Source organism: Dendropsophus ebraccatus, chromosome 11 (genome assembly GCF_027789765.1).
Source record: "Dendropsophus ebraccatus isolate aDenEbr1 chromosome 11, aDenEbr1.pat, whole genome shotgun sequence".
In the NCBI taxonomy this organism is placed as follows: Eukaryota; Metazoa; Chordata; class Amphibia; order Anura; family Hylidae; genus Dendropsophus; species Dendropsophus ebraccatus.
In genome coordinates, this window is record NC_091464.1 from 54,664,135 (window position 1) to 54,691,635 (window position 27,501).

Consider the following 27,501-nt stretch of genomic DNA (forward strand, 5'->3'; position numbering starts at 1 on the left):
AGTCAGATGACAGGGCAGAAGTTGCCGCCCCTGAAGGGACCCCAGAATCTGCCGCCTGGGCGGAATCCTCAATCCGCCTAATGGCAGAAGCGGCCCTGATGTGCTGGACACTAATAAGTTTATTGGGTATGGGGTCCGTCAGACGCTTCTGGTGTTTACCATGCGACAAGTGGAACAATTTTACTTCTCTGCTCTAACTAACAAGACAAAATAATAGTGCTTTTCTGCTCTTGTAGGGTAAAAAAAAGAAAAAAAAAAGGACACGTTTGACATTGGTGTGAACAGAGATGAAACAGAAGTTTCTTTCCCCCTGGGGGCCATCATAATGCTCCTATTACAAAGCAGCATGAATAATCACATTCAGTCAATTCTGAAATGAATCTAAAGTTGACTAAAGACCAATAAACATACTGGAAGTCTAATATGTGCCGTTACAGTGTAGCCAAAGCGTCCATCCCATTAATACAATATCAATAAAACAGCTTTGAAGTCATCTTTTATGTGCTTCAAGGAGAGCAGTACATCAACGGTTTATTGCAGCCTCCTGTTTGTTCTTGTGGTATATGCTCTGCTGACTGTAGCATTTTTATACTTCTTATAGCATATCACCCCAACTTTTACCTGGAAGACTGTCCTACATAGTGATGCACTATGCACCAAAATATCAATACTATTATTGATACTTGGTGCCTAAAATCAGTTTGATATCAGGATCTTCTGGTTTTTTGATACTTTATATTAAAGAAGTCCAGTAAAGTTCTTTTTTTGTTTTAAAGGCAGGGACAGGGGGGAACATAATAACAACCAGTCCTTACTTACCTCTACCTGTGCCTGCCATCTGCCGCATGACTGGCCTGGGGACCCCCGCCGGAAGGCATATTTAACCAAGTTGTGATGACGTCACAACTCGGGGGAAAATGCCTGTCCCGGCTGATGGACTGGCGGCTTAGCCAATCATCGACTGCAGCAGTATCCCGCCCCAGACGCTGACTGGCTAAGCAGCCAGTCAGTAAACCGGGTTGTGATGTCAGCTCTGGATAAGATCCCAGAGTCTGGCGAGGCTCATGGAGCGGCAATCCAGGGCTGAAGAGGCACCGGGAGAGGTGAGTGGAGACACTCACTGACTGACACTATGACACACTACTGGCCTGGGTCACTTCACTGCTGGTGGAGAGTATACTCACCCTCCGTCACTGCCAGTGTCTCTCTGCTGGCTCAGGCCGACTCTATTAGCAGAGCACTGATCTATGCAATGCTACAGCAATATTATAGCAGTGCACAGATCAGAATTGACAGAATTCAGAGAAGGCGTTAAGTGTTCCAACACAGCCCCCCCCCCCCATGTGAATGCCTAATTTAGGCTCTAAAACTACAATTCCAAGGACTCTCCTGTTCATTGCCTTTATTTACTGCTGTTGTACTATTACTTCTGTGAGGTCAGTGGCAATAAGGGGCACACCCAGGAGGACAAATGGTTTATACAGTATGGTGATTCAGCGGCAGGCACTCTTCATGCGCCTTCTTATCTTCACACACACAGAATTACAGTCCCTACTGCACAGACTCTCCCAGTGCGGTGTAGATGGTGAAACCACACCTGCATTGTCTAACTGAAGAGAGCAAAGCAACAGAGATGCAAAGTGTGTATACTCATCCTGGCACACAAAATGACTTGCAATAGCTTGATAACAGCTAGGCATAAATACCTTTAGACCCCCTGGCATATGGATGCGGTGGCATATGGATGCCACCTCTGTACCTATGATAACACATCAGTAAGTATAGTGTCCACCATCTCATTTTGAAAAATACCCTTTAAGTTCCTTTTAGACTAACACATTTGTCGGCAGTGGGGGCCGGTCAGCAAGATCAGCGCACGTTTGCAGCAACAAATTCTAGTATCTTTCGTGCAGCCCTTAAAACTGACTGCACCAATATGTATAGATCTTTGTTGTCAGTTTCCAGATCACAGGCAGCAGTGCATACTAGCCATCCCTGTTGCTTGTGATCTGGCATCCGGGTCTCCAAATCTTCTGTCCGCCAGCTGTGTCTTCAGGCCCCGTCTCCTCCAGAATGATTGACAGCTGGAGAAGGCGGGGCCAGAAGATACAGCAGGAGCCGGACTGGAGACCTGGATGCTTGATGACAAGCAGCGCAGATGGTAAGTATGGAGTGCTGCTTGTCATATGGAAACTGACAGCACAAATACCAAGTCACAGCATAGAGCAGCTGAAATTCACTCAGCATTGTATACTATGTACACTTTTCTTGAACTTTGCTGCTTCTATTTGATAAAGTTAAAGACGAAATAAAAAGGCATTTTACAAGAAACTATCCTTCCATCCAGGCTGTACCGTCCTTTCTAGGAAGGATTTGTCAGCAGCGGGGCAGGCATTATACCCCAGTGCCATCATTATTTGTATCGTCTCCACACCAAATTATACATCTCTGTGGAATATATTGTTACTCAAAATTCTAATGAGATTCTAACCTCAAATAAATCTAAATGAAAATGACTGGATCGAGGTTGGGAGGAACAAAAAGCCAAAACTAACAAAACTAAGATTTGAAATGCATTAAAAAGTCAAAAACGCAAAAGCTTCACATGCTGGACGCTATGTTAATAAACACAGGTATCAAATTTAACAGGGGAATGACAACTTAATGATAGGGCAGGAATGCACTCGTATTTTACACCGCATAAGAACACCACCAGTATGAGTGCACTGTGACCTGCCCTTCAAAAAGGGAACCCGTCACGTTTCATACTGCCCAAACCATAGGCAGTATGAAACACTGACAGGCTTCCTTATGAGAGCTCTTCTCTACCTGTCTTGTGGACTCCATGAAATAATTCCGGAACTTTTCTTTGAGAACTGTAATTTGTGTCAGCCCTCTGTTTTTCCTCCTGAAATGTATTAAATAAATTGACAAGTGACTTTTCCCATGGCCAATAAGATGTGTGGATTGGGCAATGTCAAAGTGTATATTGTATAGTGCTTTATTGAAGTGTGTTATGGAGCGTTTTCACAGAGCTATTAGCGTTTGAATTTTCAGAAAAACGATCGCATTTGAGTGATAATCGGCTCATGTAAACACAGCGAAAGATCAAGCGACGAGCAAGAAATTGTTCATTTTGATCTTTCAACATGTTCTCAAATCGTTGTTGGTCGTTCGCTAAAAATTCGCAGATGGCTTCATGTAAAGAGTCTTTCAAAGATTCACCCTATGTGTGAGATGGACTTAAAGAGGATTCTAAGGGAGCCGCGTCACACAGGGGAGGGAATTCCCTCCCACTGGGGGCGGCCCGGCCCGCCTCCAGTGCTTGAGCACCGACCGGTTCCGGTGCATAGAACAGCGCCGTGCACGGGAACGGGGCCTCGGTCCGAAAAACGGGCCGCGGCACTGGCTTCCCCGTGCCGGCAATGTTCGATCAGTGGGTTTAGGTTAAAGAGGATGTACCAGGTGGTACATCCTCTTTAACCGATCTTAAAAATGATCGCAATAACTATTTTTCGAACAATTTATTTGTCTAAACGCTGATCGTTATAAAAACCAGTTACTTCAAAATCGTTAATCGATTGGGCAAATTATTGCTCCTTGTAAATGCAGCATTATCCTGGATCGTTATGTACTTGTTCATCCTAATTTCACCTGGAGAACATGTCACCAAGATTCAGATTCTTTTTTTTTTTTTACACTGTTAAGGGAGGAGCCATGCTACTTGGGTTTCTGCTCTGTTAACAGCATTTACATATATGCTTTACAGCAGCTACGTAGGCAATGGAAGCAGAAGACTTGAGGTGACTCATAGACTGGGGGGGGGGTGCGGTGCTGGAGGAGAGTTAAAAGGGTTACCCAATGTTAGAAAATCATGTCCACTTTCTTCAAGAGACAGCACCACTCTTGTCTTCATTTCAGGTGAGGTTACAAAACCCCAGCCAAAATGGAGACAAGAACGAAGCTGGTTCTGAAAGAAAGTGGCCATGTTTTCCTAATGCTGGATAGCCACTTTAAGACCATCAGCTATTGTGAATGACCTGATCACTCTGTATCTAGACTGGTGTCACCTTTCATTTTTATCTTCTCTGTGTTGCAGAGGAGAATGTGATGTGTACAGAATATGAAGTCTCAGCTAATTAGGATTTGTGGCCAGAATGAAAACTGCAAGATTTCTGGATTATTTTATGATATTGGGGGTAAAATGAAACATCTGAAAAAAAAATGACCAAATATTCTCAAAAAAGTATGTTTAACTTAAAATTAGATTTAAACAAAAGGTCATTTTTATGACACATTCACTTTAAAGTTAAGCAGGTTTCGTGTTGCAAAGACTTACACAACAGCATCTACAGAAGACTCTAGTCGTGGGGAGGTGCATCCCAGTATTTCTCCTGGTGATAGCGGTTTACACTGGGGGATGAGAACTTTATACTCAGGGCGAAGTTCTTGAGCAGCAGCCTAAGATAAAACAAAGAACACAAAAACAAAAGGGGACCAAGTCAGCAAATACCGGAGGTTTTGTTAAGGTCACAGAATGGAAATTAAAGTTACATTAGCCAAACCAGTTAGACCCATTATTACAGACAATTACTATCACACTAGGAACATAAGAGCTGAGTTGTCTTCCTGCATGAGCTCTTTTAATATTTCATTTGGCTGTTTGTGAATTATCTTTCTCTTGTACAGGGGAAGCAGATGCAGTCTGGCAATTCCTGTGCTTTATATTAATAGGTTGGGGCTTAATGTTTTTGATGTCCACAAGAAACATGTTTGCCAAAACTTGCAGTAATATATGATGGCCAGTTGTAGAAGCGGCACAACACGTTACGAAATTAAGTGTTTGAGAATGGGAGAATTATATCCATCTGTAATTATACTACACTGCAATAATGGGAAAAAAGGCCATGTAGATGAGTATAGCGATGCTGACAACTGTGTAAAACAGCAATTTTGTGGAATACTGGCAGCACTGTAAAAATTACAGACATTACAGCACAGAGAAGAGCTAGCATGCATTGGTTGAAGTATGTGGAAGTAGTACCGATCAGGCCAATTCAGGCAGATATCGCTCTATGTAATAAAGACAATGATGAAGTGATCATTGTGCCACCGCTGAAACTTCTGAAGCAGTCTTTAAAGTGACAGGCCCCTCAGCCAATCACTGGCTGCGGTGCCGTCACGTCTCAGTCAGTGATTGGCTGAACAGTCTGTCACTGTACAGGCAGGTTCAGACATTTCAAAGGTGGCTGCAGTGAGTGGGGAACAGGCAGGAGGACACAGTGAAGCGTGGACAGGTAAGTATAATGTTATTGTTTACTATATAAAGCAAGGGCTGCACGGACATCATTAACGATAAATATACAGCCCTTGCTGCACAATTATCAAGCCGTTTAATAGGCTCTATAAGTGAGCGCCGATCTAGCAGATCAGTGCTCACTTACTGTTAACTGGGCTATGTAATACAGGTTTAAGGAATGAAAACATCTCTATGTGTTTAGAAGGTCAACGCCATATTGTAATGGCTTAACTAAATATACAAAATATGATATATGACATTCTTGACAGACTAGACAGTCCAAGAATCTGCTTTATCAAGACCGTTTGATACATCTGTGACAATCTGTCTAGTTTCAGACTACACTCACCGGCCACTTTATTAGGTACACCTGTCCAACTGCACGTTACCACTTAATTTCTAATCAGCCAATCACATGGCGGCAACTCAGTGCATTTAGGCATGTAGACATGGTCAAAACAATCTCCTGCAGTTCAAACCGAGCATCAGTATGGGGAAGAAAGGTGATTTGAGTGCCTTTGAACGTGGCATGGTTGTTGGTGCCAGAAGGGCTGGTCTGAGTATTTCAGAAACTGCTGATCTACTGGGATTTTCACGCACAACCATCTCTAGGGTTTACAGAGAATGGCCCGATAAAGAAAAAACATCCAGTGAGCGGCAGTTCTGTGGGCGGAAATGCCTTGTTGATGCCAGAGGTCAGAGGAGAATGGGCAGACTGGTTCGAGCTGATAGAAAGGCAACAGTGACTCAAATAGCCAACCATTACAACCAAGGTAGGCAGAAGAGCATCTCTGAATGCACAGTACGTCCAACTTTGAGGCAGATGGGCTACAGCAGCAGAAGACCACACCGGGTGCCACTCCTTTCAGCTAAGAACAGGAAACTGAGGCTACAATTTGCACAAGCTCATCGAAATTGGACAGTAGAAGATTGGAAAAACGTTGCCTGGTCTGATAAGTCTCGATTTCTGCTGCGACATTCGGATGGTAGGGTCAGAATTTGGCGTCAGCAACATGAAAGCATGGATCCATCCTGCCTTGTATCAACGGTTCAGGCAGGTGGTGGTGGTGTTATGGTGTGGGGAATATTTTCTTGGCACTCTTTGGGCCCCTTGGTACCAATTGAGCATCGTTGCAACGCCACAGCCTACCTGAGTATTGTTGCTGACCATGTCCATCCCTTTATGACCACAATGTACCCAACATCTGATGGCTACTTTCAGCAGGATAATGCGCCATGTCATAAAGCTAGAATCATCTCAGACTGGTTTCTTGAACATGACAATGAGTTCACTGTACTCAAATGGCCTCCACAGTCACCAGATCTCAATCCAATAGAGCATCTTTGGGATGTGGTGGAACGGGAGATTCGCATCATGGATGTGCAGCCGACAAATCTGCGACAACTGTGTGATGCCATCATGTCAATATGGACCAAAATCTCTGAGGAATGCTTCCAGCACCTTGTTGAATCTATGCCACGAAGAATTGAGGCAGTTCTGAAGGCAAAAGAGGGTCCAACCCGTTACTAGCATGGTGTACCTAATAAAGTGGCCGGTGAGTGTATATTAAGACTAGCCTAGCTTAAGACAATCTTAACTTAGACTAATTTAAGATGACTCTTAAGCCATAGCCCTTTAACACCTTACTCCAAGCAGCAGTACCTAAATGTCTACAATATAAAAACTAGTCCTATAAGCCAGTTTTTTGGCCTAAACTAGGTTAGAATTCTGGCAGTAAATCTGTGGCTGTGTTTCTTGTTGTAAATTGGCTCCTGCAATCACCAAGCATCAATCTCTTCTTCTTCCTTTTATTATGTGTCTGAGGGTTGTAAAAATTTGTTAAAGGAGTATTCACATTCTATTAAAGTGCTGCTCCATCATTGTATTTACCAGCACGGCAGTGCTCCCATCTATACGGTGGCACAGGGCACTACAGAAGGCCCAATTTGTGCAAAGCTTTGATTGAGTATTGTGACCTGCCCGACGGTAAAACATAACACTGCAATGCATTTTGCACTGAAACTCACTATTATTTCTGCTTTTACTTTTTATAATTACGAAATTTCCTTTCAATCTAGCTTAGGGAATATTATCAACTCTATTACTAATGTCATGCATATGTACAAACTGAACTGGCCTAGAGGAAAATTCTATTAAAATTTATATGGTTTTGTAGCTCTGGCATGCAATAGAATTTAGATATGGCATCATGTAATCGGTTTGTACCTGCCTGGTGGGCTATCATGAACATTCAAAATATAGCTGTGTACTTCTAATGTAAACTAGTTTTGGGTAAAATATTGGTGAATATCAGTAATAGTATGCTGGAGAATTGGAATAATCTGAGAGATCCTTTAATCTATTTTTATTAACTTTCTTTAAACTTTCTAGACAGAACTTCATGAAATTCAACCAGCTCATTGGAAACTCATGAGGATCCTGTCTACATTGAAAAGTGTCTTACCATACCATACTTCTAAATTTAACTCTGACCCTAAACTCAGCCATATTTCTTCCGCCTGATCACTGCCGTTCCCCACGGTAGCCCTGTGAATCTAAGAAACATCCATCAACTTGTTGTGATAGTTCTGCAATTGCTGTTCAAAACAGATAACAGGAATCATCCGTTGATTTCAGAGGACAAAATAAAAGGATAATGGAGGCACTCAGACTGGTAAGATATAGAACGTCCGAAGGCCACGGAGCAGGCATGATGAAGCTCTTGTAATAAACATCCCCACAGCCAGATGGTTATTTGAAGACAGGAGAGGATGATGAAGTGGAAAAGACATAGAAAACTGAATAAACAGTTAGACTAGGATTGATAGGAGAAGGGAATCCTGACATGATTGGGCCATCTTCTCCGGTATCTCCTTAATTGTTCCATAGGGAGCGCTAATTTTGTGAGTGGCAGAGATCGGGGACTTAACTAGTCTGTTTGCTGAGCCTGGTATCACTGTGTGGGATGGCGTAATGAGAGATCAAAGGATTCAGTTTTCCCTTTGTGATTAAACGAGTAAACAATTTCCTCTTCCCTCTCCTCTACAGTATGAAAAATGAAAGAGTTATGGAGTGATGTTGGAGCGATTACTGTTCAGCGGATAGAATTTGTCAACATCCATTTTGAAACAGATGGTTGAGGACAGAGAGGACAGGGAAATAAACAACAAAATGATCACAATGTCCCTCGCTCTACACAGACGAAAACTCCACTGCCACCGACACAAACTGTGAAAACTATTTTCTATGGCCTGGATGAGATTAACACACATAAAAAGATCGACCTCTGCTGATCCACTTCGGATAAATTGGGATGCCAGCTGCCAAGAGGGTTATAACTAGGGCTTATTAGTCATACCGGAGCTACATGAAATGTGGATTTGATAGCCAAAAATGAAATCATATCCTAAGTTTCATTGCAATGATTGAAAAACATCCCCCTAGATAAATATAGGGTGATTATCCAAATAAACGGATGCAAGATAGGGATACATTCACTTTACATTTTTAATTTCCAAACTTTTTATTGTTTTAACAAGGTTATATACAAGTCATTATAAACATTGTGAGACTGGTAGGAAAAACACAATAATTAAATTTCAATATGCAATTCAACATGTGTGCTCCAAACATCAGTTTACATTATGAACCTAAGGGTAGGGCTAAATTGCGACTCTGGGTAATACCACTGACTGATCTTAAAGGGGTTATCCAGCGCTACAAAAACATGGCCACTTTTCCCCCTCTCTTGTCTCCAGTTTGGGCAGGGTTTCAAACTCCGTTCCCTTGAAGTAAATGGAGCTTAAAGCGACTCTGTACCCACAATCTGAACCCCCCAAACCACTTGTACCTTCGGATAGCTGCTTTTAATCCAAGATCTGTTCTGGGGTCCATTCGGCAGGTGATGCAGTTATTGTGCTAAAAAACTACTTTTAAACTGGCAGCCCCGTGCCCTACGGGAGTATCTGTGCCCTAACTTTGCACCACCCCTCTGTCCCTCCTCCCCACCCTCTTCATCATTAGGAATGCCACTGGAACATTTTCTCCATGCTGAACATTTGCACAGGTGTCTTAACGATCCAGCCCATGTGTCGGGCTGACACAGGTGGGGAATAGGAGGCAATCTGCCTGGAGCATTCCTAATGATGAAGAAGGTGGGGAGGAGGGACAGAGAGGTTGTGCCAGCCTAATGCATACACAATGTAGGCCACTCCCGTAGGGCACAGGGCTGCCAGTTTAAAAGTTGTTTTTTAGCACAATAACTGCATCACCTGCCAAACGGACCGCAGGACAGATCTTGGATTAAAAGCAGCTATCCGAAGGTAAAAGTGGTTTGGGAGGGTCAGATTGTGGGTACAGAGTCGCTATAATTGAAAACCACACCTGAACTGGAGACAAGAGAGGGGGAAAAGTGGCCATGTTTTTGCTGCGCTGGATAAGCCCTTTAAAGTAAATCTGTCAGCTGCAATATAACTTTTCAGATGTTGCTGCCCATGGCAAGACTGCCCATGCTTTCTACTGAAGATACAAAAACTGTGCATGAGCTTTTTTCTCTTTCTCTACCTCCTCCCTCTTACTTTCCGTGATGGCGGATGTAAACAAGTCTCTATCTGCAACTTTGCAGCAATTTTGTAATGTCGGGAGGGTTAATCAATAACGTGACCTCAGATTAACCTTTCAGATTACCCAAAGAAACTACAAAGTTGCAGATAAAGCCTGCCAGTGACTTCTTTAGCTGTCTCGGAAGGAAGGGAGGAGATAGAGAAAACAGCTCACACACAGTTTTTTGTGTCTTCAGCAGAAAGCAGCAGCTGAACTGACTGAATAGATAATAACATGTATGGAAGGAATTGTTAGTCTTACCATGAGCAACAACATGTTTGAGCGGAATAGCCCTTTAAGATTCCAAACTGCTGACACTGTTAGATAGCTTTTAGGACATTAGGAAAAGGAGACACATGGTATTTTTTTTTATTTTTATTCTCCAGTGTAAAGTGTCAAACAGGCTTTCCCAAGATCATGAAGTACTGCAAGTTGGAATGCCTTTTTGTTCCCCCTCCCATCCCTATCCCTGCTTGGCTGGCAGTGAGCTGGAAGCTAGACCCTGACTGTCAATCAAGCAAAAATAGGGATGGGTGGGGGAGCGGTAAGACATTACAGCCACGAGAGCTTGGAAATGCCTTTATGTGTATGATGGATACCATAGTTGCATCCATCATACACAGAGACCCAGGTTAAAAAATGAATGAAAAAAGGGATGGTCAACTGTGCTATTCCATCCACCAAACCCCAATGTAAACTTCCTGAACAGAGACCAAAATTTAACACTTTTGGCCTTTGTTGGGTGAATGGGGATTTATAGCAAAATTGATCGCATTATATCAGGAGTGATTATAAACACAGCGTAGACCAGCCCTTACTGATACTGGCCATTTAGTGTAACACTTTAAAGCCATTATTAAAATGCTGTTCTGTGAACTCACAACTCAGTAACCGCATCTATGAAATTTACCTTAAAAATATTTTTAAAGGGGAACTTTAAACTAGGACAAATCTAACCTGCTGATAGCTCCCTATTGTTTTATCTCCTACCTTCATCCTCGGTGCCATTTCCGTGCAGTTAGTCTTTTACTCCTTGGTCCGAAAAGATGTTTTCGAGCACCGGGGCACCGTTAGGAGAACTGTCCCACCCCAAAGAGCCGATCAGCCCACAGCTGTCCCACCCCTACTAATAATTATCAATTGAGCGGGCCGATGGATGGCACATTGGGGGTAGGGCAGTGCTCCTAATGGTCTTACCGGACCAAAGTGTAAAGTACTAACTGCTAAGGATGAAGGTTAGAGTCTTACCTTCATCCTTGGTACCTCCTGCACAATAGGGAGCTGTAAGCAGGTTAGATTCATCTAACATGCTGATAGTTCCCCTTTAAATCCTTTTTTTTTTTTAAATGAAAGTTGTAGATAAATGAAAGCAGTAAAAAATGAGTCAGCAAGAACCTCTCTCTAGCAGTAGAGACTACAAATCTTACCTAGTGTTCTATGCACTTGTAGACATCAGTACAAGGATATTTATTGACAATTTTCTAGATGTAAACCCTTATGGTACAAAACTGTAGAGGCGTGCAATATGTGAAGCTGTCATATACTTGAGCTAGCTAGTTGGGCATGCGCTCATTTTGCTGACTGCAAATTTAAAATTTTCACCATAAACGAGTACTTTTGGCTTGGTTACTCATGCCTATTTATTTCAATAATGGGGAGAGAGAAATAAGCCCTCACCAGACACCCCAGGTAGCGACTCTTTTGTGCTACTCAGAATCGGGCAATCTTGCATCAAACTTTCCTGATGCCTAAAAATGCTATCCTCCTTGCTACACTTACAGAGCTCCAAAAATGTAGATGCTTGGTGAGGCCCTTAGTGTTATTCATACCTGTTGACAAAATATACTCCTAATGTATAGCATAGAATACTCACTTATGACATTAAACCCTGTGACACTTTTTTCTGGGATCTCTCTGTATTGAAGAGCCTAGTGGACTATGTTATTCAAAGCAGTTAATTTTTTTTTGTGAAGTGATACTGTCCCAACATACGCCAAAAATACACTAATTTGGCATACTTTGGTTCAGTATGACATTGTAGATAATTTGGCATACTTTGGGTCAGTATGACATTGTACATATGTTTAGTTTATATACATATAAATATGTATGTATGTATGTAAATATGGCACAACAAATCGGACGGCCGGGTTGCACAAATGATCCTTGTATCGTTCATGCATCCCTGGTAACTGACAGCATAGATAAGCATATTTCTGTGCTGTCAGTTTTCAGATCACAATCAGCAGTGCATACTTCCATCCCCACTGGCTGTGATCCTGCATCCGAGTTTCCAGTCTTCTATCTTCCAGCTGTATCTTTAGGCCCTTCCTCCTCTGGCTGTCAATCAATGTGAAGGAGGCGGGGCCTGAAGATACAGTAGTGGCTGGAGGACTGCAGACCTGGATGCTGGGTCACAAGCAGCGTAAATGGTAATCCATCTTTTTCTTATGGATTTGTGAAGTTTAAGTGTTCATATAGTGTTATTCAGAATAATAAATAATTACTTTTGGAGTGTGGAGTATGATTTCTTATGGGAACATTTGCTTTGGTTTAAGAGTGGATTTGGATTACAAGCACGGTCCTGGAACGAATTATGCTCGTAATCCAAGGCACCACTGTTTATGCTGTCAGTTTTCTTTTATCATTATCAGCCACACATAAACCTGAAGATGTGTGGTCAGCAATCATTAATTTTAAAGCAGACTTAAAGGACTCGATCAGCTGAGTTTGCCCACTCCTCCGTTTATCGCGGTCACTTTTACATAGTATGTGAAGGATGAATTTTTCTTTGATAAGACATATTACAAAGTTTCTTGCATTGGCTTTTTTTATTGATATACGCAAACTAAACAGTGACAATTTAATGCTTCCGAAATGGTGCAAATAAATATTTAGTTTTGAGGTATGTGAAAAAGAGAGTGGGGGTACCCCTGTAATGTCCCTGGGGAGGAGACTCTACAGCAAGGCATTCTCTCCGTCAGTAGCAGAGACTTTTCTTCACTTGTAACTTCACAGTTATTCTTTTGTTGGCTGCTCTCTTGTAATTTTGCAATAACTATCTAGAAAGGTCGCATTTTCTCCAGACAATTTTTCTTCTCCAGGACTTTGTGACATACGTCCTGGAATGGACTGATTATTTCTCTTGATATACAATAAAATAGAGGAAATTTCTGACCTTTGTGTTATGATAGACCATGTGGCTGTTTGATTTGTTCTGTGCTGTATCAAAGAGGACGCTTCCCTGATAAAGAAGACTGGACGGCTGAAAAAAGGCTGGTGTGATAAATTAGCCTTTATATCTGGAGACCAAGGGCCTTATTTACTAAACAGCGCGGAGGCATTAACCATCTAACAGTGTCACAAGCCACCTTGCAGGCATGACTGTGATTGGGCTGTGAAAGGCGCTGCATGCTAAGGGCTTACGGATCTTGACAAAACATGGCCCCGACTGTCTCCTGGTTCATTTGTTCATGTCTTTGTTGGCCCTTTTATTGGGTTTTGAGCTGCCTCCAAAGGCTTGAACAAATATTCTACACCAGCACATTAATCACTAAACGCTGACTGTATAGCAAGCTCAGATGTGAAGGTCTGTATGTTCTCTCCTTCATGTCTCGGTAAAGTATCTATATTGCTGCGGCTTCTGTTTTAACCCTTTAGCTACGAAAGGCATAAGCATACTTATATAATCAGAGGAGAAGTAGCCGTCCTCCGGTGTAAGTGTTAATCCGTGGTCCAGTGTGTTTCGGCTAACATCAATTACACCAAGGTTATAATACGGAGGAAGGCTTCAAGTTGTATGTTAGCTGTCTCCATGCCTTTATTCTCCTCATCAACAGTATATTAAGACACTTTTTCAAGGGGAAGAGACACAACAATGGTTTTCTAATAAAGTTGGAGAATGAAATCTTTGAACGCTGCAGGAGTGTTATGCCCTTGAAAATAGGTTAGATTTAATGAAATGTACAGTATACATTAGCTTGCTCCTATTACCACTCTTTGTAGAGTTCCATCTATTTGATATGTATTCTCTAAAGCATGAAAATAAAGCAGCCTGTTCTTGAAAAGTAGCGAAAAAGTTACAGGATCCAGACTTTGATCCTGTGATTAGTTTCACAGCTATTGCATTATTATATCGTCATAGACTCACTACCAGATCCTACAACAAAAAAAAAAAAAAGTACCCCGTGGCCGCTCTGAAGGCCCATCAATCGGTGTGTGCTATTTGACATCAGCCTGTAATCTGAAGTGTGACAGACTACAGGCTGCTATAAATGATGTTGGGTATTCTGCTGAACTATATAACACAGAAAACTAGATGGTCACCTATTTCTTCAGAACCAGACTATGTCATAACAATTGTTAAGAAAGTTTTCAATTCAAAAGCTTCCAGAAATTCCAGGGGTAAAAAAATAAAAAAATAGATTTTATATATATATATATATATATATATATATATATATATATATATATATATATATATACACACACACACATATACACATATACATACACACACACACACAGGGGACAGTGGTGAATTAACACAGTTTTTCTATTTTTGAATTTAAAAGCAACATTCATATTTAAGATGTACAAATGGCAAATAGGCAGCATTTATGTTTTCCTATATAACAAGAAATAAGACCAAATGGAACTCCAGTTCTTGTGAATTGTGGGGGTCCCAGCATTTAGAAGGCCACCAGTTAGACACATATTACCTATCCTGTTGTTGACTAAATCCCTTTAAGGTGCAATAGCTGCAACAACTGCTGATTACTAGGCCAGACTGCAGTGCATCCTGGGAAATAAAGCTACTTCCTGGTCACATGATCAGACTGGGCCCTCCCACAAAAAGTGAAGAGACCAGAGCTGCAAAAAAATAATGAGTCAACAAAGGGTGAAAATTACACTGGAGAATGACTGGATAGTGTTAGGCTAGTGGTGTGAATCATTTCAGTTAAATTTTTTTCCATTTTGTGGAATAACCCCTTTAAATGAATGCTTTAGTGACAGGTTTGCCTCTTGTGTAAAGTACTGCAACTATTTCTCTGATCTTTGGCTATTACCATATTTTCCGCCGTACAAGGTGACTGGACAAATAAGACGACCTTTCACTTTCAAGATGATTATCAGGGGTTCGCCTTATATGCCGGAAAATGTTAACCCCTGCCTGATCGCAGCAGGGTTTACTCGCTGGAGCCCTGCTGCAGTCAGGCAGGGGTTAACTGCAGTTCAAGAAAAAACAAACAAAAAAAACAACAGTTAACTCACCTATCTCCCATTCCCAGTAGCCGCTTATCTTCCCGTCCAGTTCCTGGCGCAGGCAGTGTGATGGACACTGCCTGTGCCGGATATCCCCAAAGCTCTCCCGGGCAGCGAGCATCTCATCGGAGAGGCTCGAAGATGCTCGGCTGCCGGGAGAGCTTTGGGAGAATGACAGAGGCTCCAGAAGTCCCTGAAGCCTCTGTCAATCCCCGAAGCTCTCCCGGGCAGCCGAGCGTCTCATGGGAGAAGCTCAGACATGCTTGGCTGTCGAAGGAGCTTCGGGGATGCCTGTGCCAGGAACTGGATGGAAGACGAGTGGCTGCTGAGAACAGGAGATAGGTGAGTTAACTGTTGTTTTCTTACAGGGGTTGCCGCATATGGTGGGAATGTGGCCATTTTTGAGCCCCCCACCGTATGCAGTGACCATACCCAGCGTAAAAGACGACCCCCCCAACAGAAGATTTTTTTGGGGTTAAAAAGTCGTCTTATATGCCGGAAAAAACGGTATATATAAAGAAAGAGGCATGGATTGGGATTTACCTGAAGTGCCGATACAAACTGGATAGTGCTGACGAAGGCCAGTGATGTCCCATGTGCAAAGTTGAAACGGATAGTGTCCACAAAGTGTGATACATCAATTTTTATGTCGACAAACACATACAACATCCGCATTCCATGTGTGGCATCAATGGGGACTGGTAAAATGAAAAGTCAAGAGTTAGATGTAGAAACACACTGCTTACACAATAGTTTTTACAGAGACTCACTGCATATTCATACTGACCAACAATCCTAGTTTTAGTGAGGAAATCTCACAACCCCGGCCCCAAAGGGAACAGGTCTATGAACACCCTGGCTAAAAATGGGCATTTTTGCAGAGGGGGTTTAAAGGGGTCAGAACAGATTAATGCCCTAGCCACAGGATAGGCCATCAATCACTGATAGGTGGGATGCCGTAACCCAGAACTCCTGCTGATCAGCTGTTCAGCATCTCCACTACATAGAGAATGGGGGCGGAAACAGTTTGCTCTATTCACGATGCAGTGGTGGCGATGTGTAACTGCAGCTCAGCTCCTATTTAAGTGAATGGCAGCTAAGTTGCAATAACCAGGCCCTGCCGCTAGACAGTGAATGGAACCATTATGTAACACGGCAGCTGATTGGTGGGAAGGTGCCAGGGGTTCATACACCACCAATTAGTGATTAATAACGAATCCTGTAAATCAATCTGTTTTGCCTGGAAAAACCCTTTAAATGTTCTAATCTTTACAACTGAACTGTTAGCAAGTACATAAACTGTGTGTCTGCAAAACAAGCCCCTGTGTATGAAAACTGTGAGACAAAACATTTCCAAGTTCCATTTTTAGATTATGAATGTGGTACTTTAATGATTTATTAGGGTGCGTTCACACCTACAGGATCTGCAGCAGATCTGATGCTGTGTTCAGTTATTTAAATGAAATCTGCTGCAGAAAATCAGCTGCAGATCCTGTAGGTGTGAACGCACCATTAATAAGATAATTAGATATTTGGGACTCGGAAACTGGGGTTCGTAAACTGCAGAAACGTGGTTTTCCTATGCCTAAGCATTGCAATGATTTGGTAAAAAAAGGTGTCACTACAGCAATCTGTTAACAAAGAATTGAAGTGTTAACGTGAAGCCAGGGCACTAGGTCAGACGGCCATATTCAGAAGGACCTGTTGTCATGGTTGGCCTGTAAAAGTTGTCTGGGTGTCAAAAGTTAAAACTACAAATCAGCAATCGATCACTCACCACCTACATCTGTGACCTGATCTTGGCTTCCATTGATGGGCTCCACATCTGTCATTTGCTATTAAAGACTATATAACTACAGATCTCGACAGCAGATCACATTTTTCTACTGATATATCAGTCTTTATTTGCCAATTGTGAAGCTCATTCATGTAAAAAAAAAAAAAAAAAAAAAAGGTGCTGACAGTCAGCAGAAAACTGTATAAATTTGCCTCTTCAGCTGCAAAAACTCGCAGCAGTGTACAGCGGGTTTAATATTGATTAATATTAATATTAACATGATCAGGGACTCATCAGATCAGATTCTTAGTTTTACTGAAATAAGATTTTATATATCTTGTCTCCACAAACGAAGAAAGAATAGCTAGACCAGGGCAGTTCATCCTTCTACTAGGTGGAAAGGTCATGATATGAGAATATTGGACACACATACAGTAATATTTTACAGAGCTCCCCACAGGATAACACAGCGTGTTACCATATCACCCGTACATAGGGCCGGTCGATTAATCAAATTCATTCGATTAATTTACCCAGTGACTGCTTCACAATTTAACTTTTTGCCTGCCAAAATCTCAAATTCGATTACTCTGCTGCTATATGGTGTACAAATACTTTTTGGTGACCTAAAGTATCTGCAAGTTATAGCTTGCCTGCTCTCAACGCATTGCACAACTAGACTAATATTATATTCAGGATCATTTTAAGAGCCAGTTCACACTGCCGGCCTCAGTGTCAAACGCTGTGTCTATGGGAGGACTTGCGCGCCTCCGCTCTGCGCTAAAAGGATTGACACATCAATTCTTTGAGCAGAGAGGGGAGAAAGCGGAGGCCTGCGCCCTCCCATACAGACACTTCGGGACACTGAGGCCGGTGGGATTCCACGGCAGAGAGCTCCGCCGCGGAATTCCACCCAATTTACTGAGGGTAAACTGGCCCTAATGGTTCATTCACACATACTGTACCACAAAATCCACTGTGAGTTTTGCAGTGAAATCAGCAGATTTTCATCAGGTAAGCATGAGCTATTTATTGTTAACACCTCAGGAGCAAAATAGTTAACTTTTACAAGGCTACAGCACTATATTCACGCAGCGGAATGAAAATCCACTGCAGGAATGGAGTGCCATAGACTTCAATAAAAATCAGTATTGCAGCAGATTTCACTGAGAAACTCGCAGTGTGACATACGCTGTGATACGGTACATGTGAATGGCATGTCACAAAAAAAAAAAAAAAAATCGTCTAAATTAGAAAGAAAACCGAGATTTTATTTCTGGGCCATATCTGTACGTAATAAAAAATATAACTTCATGGTGATGGATGGATGGAACCCCAAACTACAATTGAATAATGGCCAAATTTTAGTAGAACGTCTTTTGCTCACATTGATTGTGTCCGATCCTTTGTTGGAACGTTGAGCGCAGCAGATAGCTATCTAATAGTCTCATTATAGGTAGTTACACAGATGCCTGCAGACCAATGCAGTGTTTTGAGCACAAAAATACAGCTGTTTTTTTTTTCAATTATCTTAATAATGCTGCTGCCAGGGAGAATATATTGGCAGTGATCAAGTCACCATTGTCACTGGTGGGACTAAGCAGAGGTGCTGGAAATCCTCTCCTAGAATGGGAAGCGGTGCATTGTGCTGATAATAGACAGGGAAAGTATGACTGATGTTATCTGTGTCTTTTCAGTAAAAAATGTTCCTGAATTTAACAGAATGTGCTAACCATGATCACAGAACTGTCAGAAGTCACTTTCTGTATTGCAAAAAGGAGGAGAGAAAAAAAAACTTTCTTTCCTTTTTTTACCACGTATATAGTTTGGTGTGACATAATAGCTGTCTGTCACAAAACTGAACAAATAATTGAGAGATATTTCACAGATTTCTCTGCTCACTCCCACAACCTACTATTTCCCCATTAAATCTCTACCATAGCACAGTCAAGGACAGGTTGAATCAGTATAGTAAATTCCTACTATTTCCTATATACTCTATCATTTGTTTTCATGGAAACCCTTGTCTAGATATTACTCAGAAATGCGGCTAATGTGAAAAAGGTATCACTGCATAGACCAGAACTACAACCACTAGTTCACACCGCTTATCGCTGATGCTGGGGGGGTGAGGGGGTGACAACCTCTAATTTTGGAAAACCGCTGGTTGTCATCACTGATGGAAAAATAAGTATATATAACAGAAGCATATAGGATCTCAGTAATAGAGTTGAAAAGGGTTACTAGACTAAAAAACTTCTTCGATTCAGCTCTTCATTTTATTCAGTTTTATTTATAGAAGTTAGAAAAGTTTTATAAAAAAAACAGTAAGATGCTTCACAGATCTCTCCTAAGTATCTTGCACACTTACTTGGTGTGTATTCTCACCAGCAATGATGGGTGTTCCGGTTCTGCGGCGCTGTTCAAATCCTGCGTGCGTTTACATCACCGCTCTTCTGTCTCCATGTCGATTGAAGGCCAGAAGTTACGCTCTCCTATAGAGAATGCATTGGAGAGCGTGACTTACAGGTTTCAATCGACATGGAGACAAAAATTAATGCACAGGATTTGACCGGCATCGCAGGACCGGAAGAAGCTACGCCGCCGGACATCGATCATCGCTGGTGAGTATATGCACTAGCACGCAACAGGGGGCGGTGGGGTGACAAAAAAAATCCGGAATGCTTTTTTTTATCATCATTTTTCACTGGATTGTTAACATACAGTATCTGATGTGTACGACCATAACTTTTCATAGAAGAGAAGCAAGGAATGGCAGATTTTATTCTGATATGTTGTGTAAGGTAGGAAAATGCCCTCCATCTAAAGTACTCGTCATCTACAAGTGCATTCCAATAATACCTTATGTTAGATCTACTCTTATTTTATCTGATGACACTGATATCTGGAGATTCATACTGTAACTCTCCTCCAGAACAGCACGAGTGAAGCTCACATACACCTGCTCATATCAGTGCTGCTGATGCATAATGTAAAAATTTCATTTTGACAGTATACAACTTTATACGGCTAGTCTACTTGAGCTACTTACTTCATTTTCTATATTTCTGATTAGCACTGTCAAAATATGACTGAGCCAGCAGGTCCCATCAACTAACTGCAATTACTGATCCCTCCGCAGGAAAGCAATGCTACTAGGAGCTAAGGTATGATGATATATACCGTAGGTGTTACCATTACAGCAGGTCTGTCACCCATGATACTGTATGTTAGTGCAACATACAACAGGGACAGATATAGTCTCCAATTAGCCCGAAACAGGAGAGAGGGCAGCAGGGAAGCGAGAACAGTGTTTTTTTCACGAATACACTCAATTAGCTAAAAGGAATAGTATTTTTTTTTTTTTTTTTTTTTGCTGTTCAGATTGATAACAGCGTGGACCTGTAATATGCTGTCCTTACATAAGGCAGAATGTTTAGGTAACAGATCAGCTGTAATAAAATCCCCATATATTTAGATATCCTTGCTTCTTGCGTTGAGCCATTATCAGCTTGTTCTAACCCCATAAATAAACCAGTTATCATTCTAGTTCTGGGTTTGAACAATGTTTTTTGACCAAAAACACCAGAGGAACAAACTCAGAGAAAAACTTGAGTGGAAAAATATATACCTTTTTGTGTTTTGGACCCCCTCCTGGTTTTGGATCTATCTATGCTGTCTATGCCAAGTGGTCATTTCCTGTCTACATGGCACGTCAGCAGAAGATAAAAAGGACGGACATTGGTTGGCCAGGAAACTGGGAGCAGAATGGGTAAGTACGACTGTGACCGGCCACTACACAATGAACAGAGCCAACTGCTTCCGGCCCCGTATTCAACAAGCATTGTAGGCCATCTGTCATTGCTTCTGGTTAATAGGTTGAGACAAAAATGTGGTATGAAAACCCCCTGAACCAACTCGCTATTTGGGTTATCTTCATATAAACAAATTTTAAGGTATTTTAACATAAAAAAAAAAAAAATCACTGAAAAGTCAGTTTATTGTTGGAGCCATTGTAGAGAGGTAAACAGCAAATCTCGGTGCTTACCTCTACACTCCTTTGAATATTTGGAAGTACTTAAGCCTGAAATACGTAGCAGTCAATTATATGCATTTTAATGTCCTCCGCTAGCAACTGCCTTTGACAGCTCGCAGACAGCGCTCTAGTATGCACCTGCCACTATAAGTGGTGTTAATCAACAGTACTTAGGAACCGTAAATTTCTCCTTAATAATGGAAGAAAAATCCTTGATGACAAATTATAAAATGGTAACTAAATACTTTACTATAATAGGGAAAAAAAATCATTCTTCAACTTTGTTTCGAGTAAAGGTTGAAAGCACATTAATCTCTGCGGGTTGCTCATAATTACTTAGAGCCCATTCACACAGCCGGAACAATGATCAATGAGTATTATCAGTACTTGTATTTTGGGCCAATTTCATCAGTTGAGTTTGCATACACCTCGTGTACATACAATAAATTACCTACCATGAAGCCAGCCAGATAAGTATACGTTCTAGGGTAGATAAAATAAGGGAACGCCTAACAATATATTAGTATCATGTATCTAATAAGAAGTAGGGCTAGCCTTTACCTGCACAATAGCTATAATTTGTCATGTAATCTCTCAACTGTGTATAGAAGAATATTAGACCATTGTTCATGAAGAATAGGCTTTGGTTCTTCCTATTATTTAGAGGGTGGAATCTTTTTCTAAATGAAAATTCAGATAGATTAGAAAAAAAAGCATAAAAACAAAAAAATACCCTATAAAGAGTCTCTTGTCTATTATCCGCTCACCTAACTAGATAAAGAAGTCAACATAAATGAGAGTTTACTTAGCTTAATTTTAATTTAGAAAATCATTGATGTTTTGAAGAGAGGCTGACCAATGACATTCCTCCTAAAGCTGTCAAGACTGAGCATAGAGACTGCCTGATCTATTGCTCTGGGGCAGGCTATGGCAGCTGTATGGAAATTGTCTGAAAAAAAAAAATGATATACAGGAGAAGACATATTAGCAGGAAGATTCCTGCTATTCATCACATGGCTCAGTAGTATTTAATATGATCAAATAATAAACGTGTGTTCCGTGCTAGTTCACACTGTGCGGCGCTGCACTGCAGATACCGAACCACTATGCCGCTCTATAGATCCAGAGGGTTCCGAATCCTCTACATCAATATGTTGCAAATATAATAATTATTAATGAACTATAGCGCTATGGTCGGTACAGGGATATTCAGTTGTAAAGCAATAAATGTAAAGCGATGGTAAATGTATATATCTTATACCGGAAGAACCAGTGAAAAAAGTTAGCTGTGAATGAATAAACAATCACAATCAGGTGGATGCTAGGTGTGTGACTTTGTAACAATCTCCAATAGCGGTATACCGTTATCACACGTAGTGATACTAAAGTAATTTCATATGCTTAGTGACAATGTCCTACCTGTGTTTGGCAATAAGTTCTCTCTGCGTTGGTTATCCTGTAAAGTTCATCTTGCAAGGTGTAGTAAGGGAGGATCCTTGCTGTCGGGGTTGGGAGCGAGCCCCGGCCGGCGGCTCTGCTGCTACCAAAAACACCCGGCACAATAGAGTAAGTTCAAAGGAGTCCACGTTTGGGTGACGTCACTCTAGTGGATACGGAGGCCGATGTATGGCAAAAGAACATCTAACGCGTTTCAGCGAACTTGCGGTCGCCCTCGTCAGAGATGATGCTGGCTCCTATGCTTCCTCCTTATATGAACTACTCCACCTATCATTCCTCTCCTTGCTGCGATCATATTGGGGTAAGTAGTATTCATCAGTTGTATTCCACTACAGTGTTGCTATATTACCTAACTCTATTTAACTAACTCTATTACTGCCTGAGCATATAGTTACTGGTGTGTATAAATTGGTTATTATGTGTTTGTATCATGATTCCTATCAACTTGTATGTCTGTGTTTGTAGCATAGTAACTAAGTGTTTGTAACAAGTTAACTGTCAACTTATATGTCTGTGTTTGTACCGTAATTGCTATCAACTTGTATGTCTCACCTGTTTTAAACAAAATTTTAGGATATAATTTATAGGATATAACTTAGTGTTTATATCTACATCTAGTTTAAAAACGCAAATAATTCCAAATCCGCATTCAGACCATGAGGAATAAGACTATTAAGCCTAAAAATCCATTCCGTTTCCACCCTGGACATTTGTTCAAATGAACCATTTGAACAAATGTCCAGGGTGGAAACGGAATGGATTTTTAGGCTTAATAGTCTTATTCCTCATGGTCTGAATGCGGATTTGGAATTATTTGCGTTTTTAAACTAGATGTAGATATAAACACTAAGTTATATCCTATAAATTATATCCTAAAATTTTGTTTAAAACAGGTGAGACATACAAGTTGATAGCAATTACGGTACAAACACAGACATATAAGTTGACAGTTAACTTGTTACAAACACTTAGTTACTATGCTACAAACACAGACATACAAGTTGATAGGAATCATGATACAAACACATAATAACCAATTTATACACACCAGTAACTATATGCTCAGGCAGTAATAGAGTTAGTTAAATAGAGTTAGGTAATATAGCAACACTGTAGTGGAATACAACTGATGAATACTACTTACCCCAATATGATCGCAGCAAGGAGAGGAATGATAGGTGGAGTAGTTCATATAAGGAGGAAGCATAGGAGCCAGCATCATCTCTGACGAGGGCGACCGCAAGTTCGCTGAAACGCGTTAGATGTTCTTTTGCCATACATCGGCCTCCGTATCCACTAGAGTGACGTCACCCAAACGTGGACTCCTTTGAACTTACTCTATTGTGCCGGGTGTTTTTGGTAGCAGCAGAGCCGCCGGCCGGGGCTCGCTCCCAACCCCGACAGCAAGGATCCTCCCTTACTACACCTTGCAAGATGAACTTTACAGGATAACCAACGCAGAGAGAACTTATTGCCAAACACAGGTAGGACATTGTCACTAAGCATATGAAATTACTTTAGTATCACTACGTGTGATAACGGTATACCGCTATTGGAGATTGTTACAAAGTCACACACCTAGCATCCACCTGATTGTGATTGTTTATTCATTCACAGCTAACTTTTTTCACTGGTTCTTCCGGTATAAGATATATACATTTACCATCGCTTTACATTTATTGCTTTACAACTGAATATCCCTGTACCGACCATAGCGCTATAGTTCATTAATAATTATAGTATTTAATATGACCCACGGATAGAACGGCGCCGTTACGGGGAGGTCTTTTTTTTAAACTGTGGCCCGGTTCCTGTGTACGGCGCCGTTCTATTCACGGGTATCGGGTTGGGGCTGAAGCACTGGAGGAAGGGCGGCCCACCCCCAGTGGAAGGAAATCCCTCTATGACGCGGCTCCATTGAGTCTAAAGGAACTGCATCATAGAGAAGAGGGAATTCCCACCCACTGGGGGCGGGCCAGCCCACCTCCAGTGCTTCAGCCCCGGCCCGGAACCCGTGGATAGAACGGCGCTGTACACAGGAACTTGGCCGCGGTTCAAAAAACGGAACACAACACCGGCTTCCCCATGACGGCACCGTTCTATCCCTGGGTCATATTAAAGTGGATTTACCTGATGGTACATCCTCTTTAAAACCCCTTCTCATGAACTAGTTTTAAAGGCCACCTGGTTCAATGGTTTAGAGTATGAGGAACTGTATAAATTAACATATACAGGGTGAATCAAAATGAAATGGAAAATGACATATCAGAATACCCCAGCAATGTGTGGGTGTGTGTCTGCTGTCCACTGATCCACGGTGGGGTTGGTTTGTCCTAATCAACTCCAGTGGTTCTATCTATGTTCACTTTTACATATATAAATCCCCCATAAAATATTTACATAAAAAAGAGGGCTGGCACCTCTTCTGTTATTTTTTCTCTTTAGGGACGAGACCAAAGCACGGAAGATGTCTACCTGAACCCTGACAGTAAATAATTTCCTAGTTAGTTAGTAGTAGTTTAATACAGCAGCCTCCAGTGTCACTTGATCCAAGACAGCAAGATGTAAAAAGTAGTGCCACAAAACAAATACATTTTAAATGAACTATACCCAATATGGCACACTAAGCAGTGCCCAAGAAGAGCCAACACTGCCCAAAGCAATGAAAGTGTTGGCATGTGCTGGGTATTTATCCAGCATGCATCATCAGCGCTCATAACATTGTCAAATTCAGGGGCTGAATTATTAATACCATCCATCTTTATAGTTTTTTGCTTTATATCACATTAGATATTGACTTGCCATTAAGAACATCAGACTGTTGTCACACCAAGGTATTATTATTGGCATCGGGTTACTGTGTGAAAGTGAGAACATAATTTACAGATATTCTAAATTCAGGCCGCTCTCATTGCAGAAAATGGAGATTTTAGACTTTATATTTTCCATCTCCTAAAAAACATGACACAAAGCATACGAGGGGTTGGAGGGTGTCGGCAAACCCTTTATGAACATAATAATGAATAGCAGATATGATGCCTTTTTACTAAAGAAATCTGCTCATACTTAAGCGACTCTTCCTCAAATGCAGATGTGACACGAGCCCTGAGCTAAATGATTATTTTTGGAAGAATCTGTAATTTGCGATGCCCTGCTCTGCCAATTACCCAGCTGGGAGACAGATCCTTATGATCACGATAACAAATCAATACAGCAGCCATTATAATTGCAAAGGATAACATTTTTCTAGGGGTCTGATGATCCCACTTACTGGTTTGGGATGGTTTGCATTAACCTTACCAGCTGGTAACCATCGCCAGTTCTTCCAATCTATTATGTACTTTAAGAAAAAGGAAAGTAGGGGTTTTCTAGGTTTGACGCTTTTGGATTTGTGTCCTACAGTTCATTCACATGCAAGATTAATAAAGCTGTTATAGAGGAAAATGCAACAATGTGTGGTGGCACATGGCATACTTATAGCTCCATATGGAACGGAGAAGACTCCATGTGCCACTTTACAGACTTTGGCTGGGTTCACACTACGTACATTTCAGGCAGTATTTGGTCCGCAAGTCAGGTCCTCATAGCAACCAAAACCAGGAGTGGATTGAAAACACAGAAAGGCTATGATCACACAATGGTGAAATTGAGTGGATGGCCGCCATATAACAGTAAATAAGGGCCATTATTTCAATATAACAGCCGTTGTTTTAAAATAACAGCAAATATTTGCCATTAAATGACGGCCATCCACTCAATTACAACATTATGTGAACAGAGCCTTTCTGTGTTTTCAATCCACTCCTGGTTTTGGTTGCTATACAGCCTCAAAAATACAGCCTCAAATATACGTAGTGTGAACCCAGCCTTAGTGTTAATGGCACGCGGTCATGTTCGTTATCCCTCACCTGCAGCGGATCACGCTGCGCTTTAGTCATCTGTTCCCTCTCCTCCCCTATCTTAGTGTACTTTGCTGATCAGACTTGAGGGATTGGGCTCCCTCTAGTGGCAGGCATACGCCTGGTCACCTGTATTTAAAAGCTCAGCACTAGAGATGAGCGGACCTTGAGCATGCTCGAGTTCATCCAAACCCGAGCGTTCGGCATTTTATTAGCGGTGGCTGCTGAAGTTGAGTAAAGCCCTAAGGCTATGTGGAAAACATGGATATAGTCATTGGCTGTATCCATGTTTTCCAGACAACCTTAGAGCTTTATCAAACTTCAGCAGCCACCGCTAAATAAATGCTGAATGATCGGGTTCGGATGAACTCGAGCATGCTCGAGGTCCGCTCATCTCTACTCAGCACACAAGTTCTAGTAAATTCTAGGCTGATCACTTGAGAGTATTTATAGCCATCACCTCCAGACCTCTGTGCTCAGTTGTTGGTATGTTTTAGTCAACAAGCCACATCTGTGCTTCCTGGCTATCTGCCACTCCCTCGTTTTCTAGCGACCTTCTAGCGATTTGGATTTTGTTCCTTTCCTAATTCTCTGTTCAGCTCCAGTCTTCACATTGTATTTTGAAGTTCGACAGCAGAAAAAGAACATCTAGCCCCGGGCTCCAGAACTCCTTCATTTCCTTCAGTTGGTGGTCACTAAAGATCTTCTCTGAGGGTAGTGACCTTTCAGAAGTGAAGCCCATCTGCCTTGCGGCGGACTCTGGTAAAAACCAGGGACTCCTTAGACTTTGTTCCCTGTAGAACAAACATCAGTTCTCCTTCGTGATTCACGGGTATCAGCTCCTTGTATCTGGACCATCCATAACACTCAGTAAACAAAGTATGAGACTTAGGCTAGGTTCACACTGTGTTTTTGCAATCCGTTTTTTGCAAAAAAATGGATGAAAAAAACTGATGCATTTGTGTGCATCCGTTTTGATCTGTTTTTCCATTGACTTCCATTGTAAAAAAAAAAAAAGGATCAAAACGGATCCGTTTTTTTTTACGGACACAAAAACGTAGCTGACACTACTTTTGTGTCCGGTAAAAAAACGGATCCGTTTTGATCAGTTTTTTTGTTTTTTTTTTACAATGGAAGTCAATGGAAAAACGGATGCACACTAAT

At 41.5% G+C, this 27,501-nt stretch overlaps 1 protein-coding gene across 1 annotated transcript in view; it reads right to left on the bottom strand.

Moving 5' to 3' along the window:
- Positions 1 to 27,501, bottom strand: part of DPH1 (diphthamide biosynthesis 1) — a 232,758-nt gene that overhangs the window by 66,644 nt on the left and 138,613 nt on the right. The window contains exons 5-6 of the mRNA XM_069945373.1: positions 15,711 to 15,865; positions 4,340 to 4,461 (exon numbers count right to left, since the gene is read on the bottom strand). Of these exons, the coding sequence (XP_069801474.1) occupies positions 4,340 to 4,461; positions 15,711 to 15,865 (277 nt within the window). The remainder of the gene's footprint in view (positions 1 to 4,339; positions 4,462 to 15,710; positions 15,866 to 27,501) is intronic.